We start from the raw sequence: 3,253 nt of genomic DNA, 5'->3' as shown, positions 1-3,253 counted from the left end.
AGAGAAAGAATTGAAAAATTTAGTTCACACAATACATGAACCAGTGTGGTCTAATGCAGAAATGTCAACCACACTCCAAGAGAACCACATTGTGGCCCGTGACATTTCTGAGTCTGACTTGAACTGGATTAAAATGTAATTTGAAATATTTAACAAATATTTAACAAATTTAATGAATGTATAATAAAGCACCAAAATATTACACTAAACAGGGACTCCTTTGGCTAGCTCAATGGCCTCTGCTTCTATTTGTGCATGATATCACTGGTCTAATGGAAGGAAAGTGGATTTGAAATCATGAGACATGAATTTAGGAACTGATTATGTCACTTGTAATCTTTGTCACCAAAATCAGAATACACAATATCTGGATTGTAACATTCTGTTCTAAAAGATGAAAGTGCTTAAATACATGATCACAGAGGTCCTTTCTATCATTATGCCTTATAATACTTGCATTCCAGTGTTCTTGACCTTCTCTCATCTGCTTCTGGAAGTTATTTATTTATCATTGTGTTAGGACAGGATGCTGGTGGGTGGTATGGTTAAGGACAGTGTGGCATAGGAGATGTTGCTGTCTCCTATGCCACAGAGCATTCCAACCTTTGAGGACTTGGGAGTCACAGAAGATCAGCACAAAAGGACTGATGGTTGGAAACCATGCAGCTAGGAGGTTTGAAGTGGCCACAAGCCAAGGCTCATAGTTGTCAATTTTAAAGAGGTAAAACGACAAGGCAGAATTAATGGAATAAGAAGAGACATATGTGCTCACTAGCAGGAGGATAGCCTGGGTGGCTCTTTTCTCAGGGAAAGTTCTGGGAGAGAGATGAGGACTGTGAATATGTTTTACTTGCTGATGGTGTCTGTGCAGGAGAAGCACTAAGTAGGCACTGGACCACATCATAAAAATGATGCACGTAACATCAGGAAGAGAATAGACAATTGCAAAAAGCATGGCATTAAAAGAGGAAGGAGCTAAAACCAAACAATATCCCAGATGCCATATCTTTGTATTATTAGTTATATACCTTGAGTTATGCATAGACCCAAGCAAAATGAAATTTATCAGCAGGTAGAAGCACCAGCAGAGGAAGCAGGATGGGACAATACACTTTGGGGCTTGGATTTTGAGATCTGTCCACCTGGAATTACTGGGACTGATGGTGATGAGCTGAAAACCACTCAAGAGGCAGGTGATGCTGAGGGAAACACTCCGGGCCATACTATGAAGATAAATGATAAGTTTACACCCAACATGATTCAAGAAATTTTTGATGCCTAAACAGACGATCATCTGAGGGATTCCCTTGTAAAGAAGCACTTTTGAGTTGGCCAAGGCTAAGTGGGCAAAAATACACTCTATGGGCCTCAGCCTGTGACCAATGAGTAAAGTGTAACTGTATTGGCCCAGGAGGAAGAAATTCCCTAAAATCCCAACTCCCATCTGAATAAGGAAGAGAATGCCCAACACCAGGTCGCTAAACATAATTTTCTGCAAGACTTGGGAAGAATTGTGGCCAGTGTTGACAAATCCTGGGGAAAAAAGAGAAATTTGTTAAATTTCTAAAGGGTATTATTGAAGAGACTGGGTTTTCATGGAATAATTTGTTTGTTCAGATGGATTCTGCTATAGTTGAGGGGGATGAGAGTGGGGTGATCCAGTTAGACTGGTTTATATTTCCTGTATTTTTCCCTGTTAGCCAGAATGTGAAAATTAGCAAAATATTAGGGAAAACATAGTTATGATATCAGACGTTCACCTTGCAATCTGGAGTCTCTTTTCCTTTTAGTTATTTTTACCAAACTGCTGGAAGAATGAATTTACAATTTCAATCCTGAATGCCTAGGTGGGTAGGAATATTGTCACAATTAATTGTTAAATTATGCTAAATAAAAATAAAATAATAAAAATGATGCCTTAAAATGAGAAATTACCACAGAAAATCATGTGACCCTATGGAAGACAATCAACTGCTCTCATTCTCAATTTCCTGTCCCATTAAGTAGTAATAGTAGCTCCTTTTCAAGGATTTTGCTGGGATCAAATGAGATAATCTAAGAAGTGAATTGCAAGCTTTAGAGCATTATAAAATATATTAATTTAGTATTATTGTCATTAATGAGTAGGCTTAATTATAACTCAGCAACTGAACCTTAGAAAAATGATAACATTTAACAGCTTGGATGTCAGGCAAAGATTTTTATTGCAACATTTTTGTTGCAATAAAGATCATGAGGACTGTTTTGTATCTTAAGCTGAGAATCACAGAACTCCTCCAACCACTTAGCCAAATAAAATACCTTTAAAAATAAGAGATATTCTTTTCTGCTGCCAAAATTTTAATAGATGATTCATTTTAATTAAATCCCAAAGAAACAAAAAAATCTAAATTACTCAATTTTTGTACATTAATGTAAAAGAATATCGTATTTCTATAAAAGAGACAAATATGAAGAATCAGGTAATTAATAAATAAGCATTTGTCTTTTCCAAATTATTTTCCAGGTAATTTCCAAGGTGCTATGGATACCAGTTAAAAAAAATGATAATTCCTCCTCTCAATTAGCTTTTGTTCTGTCAGGAATACAAGAACACGTGAATGTGATATAAATGAGAATTATAACAGTATACACATTGTCTACATTTTTTAAAAGACAGAAATAGAAGGGCAGAAAATATGGGAAAGTGAAAATAAATATAACAGTGCAAGAGCAGCAGCACCAACAATTATAATTACCACCAATAATATGAGCTAGCATTTAAACAGTGCCTACCTGTTGTCAGTCACTTTGCTAAGTATTTCACAAATAATATCTTAGCACTGAGCAAATGCAAAGCTTATTATATGTATGTATATATATATATAGTATATGTAACATGTTATTATTTTCTCTATATAATTACTTAAAATTGCTCATTTTTATTCTGGTGAAGGAGTATTGCTGGGTTCTCCTTTTCTTTGAGAGTGGAACACATCTTCAAGGCGATTCTCCCAATCTGACCAACCTTCAAGTAGGGGCCCAGAAATAGAATTAATCTTTGTTTGATCATGATTACCCAGAAAATAGAGAAAATATGAAATGTCCCTCATCACAGTCCAATAATTACTGTTTCTATGGTGACAAAAAGAAAATGAGAGAAAGTGGGGCTAAATGCAGGAAAAAATTACAAAAGCTTTAGACAATCTGGAACCATTATTTTATATCTTGTTATTCTAAATGTGAAGTGCTAATGCAGTGATCAGAAAAGGGG

At 35.5% G+C, this 3,253-nt stretch overlaps 1 protein-coding gene across 1 annotated transcript; it reads right to left on the bottom strand.

The window, feature by feature from the left end:
- Positions 1-508: 508 nt before the first annotated feature.
- Positions 509-1,486, bottom strand: LOC118836236 (vomeronasal type-1 receptor 4-like). Its single transcript, XM_036743575.1, has one exon. The coding sequence runs from the start codon at positions 1,484-1,486 to the stop codon at positions 509-511; it is 978 nt and encodes a 325-aa protein (XP_036599470.1).
- Between the last annotated feature and the right edge of the window lie 1,767 nt (positions 1,487-3,253).

This window comes from Trichosurus vulpecula, chromosome 2 (assembly GCF_011100635.1).
Source record: "Trichosurus vulpecula isolate mTriVul1 chromosome 2, mTriVul1.pri, whole genome shotgun sequence".
In the NCBI taxonomy this organism is placed as follows: Eukaryota; Metazoa; Chordata; class Mammalia; order Diprotodontia; family Phalangeridae; genus Trichosurus; species Trichosurus vulpecula.
Note: the sequence above shows the minus strand (reverse complement) of the source record. Positions and strands in the feature narration are given on the sequence as shown.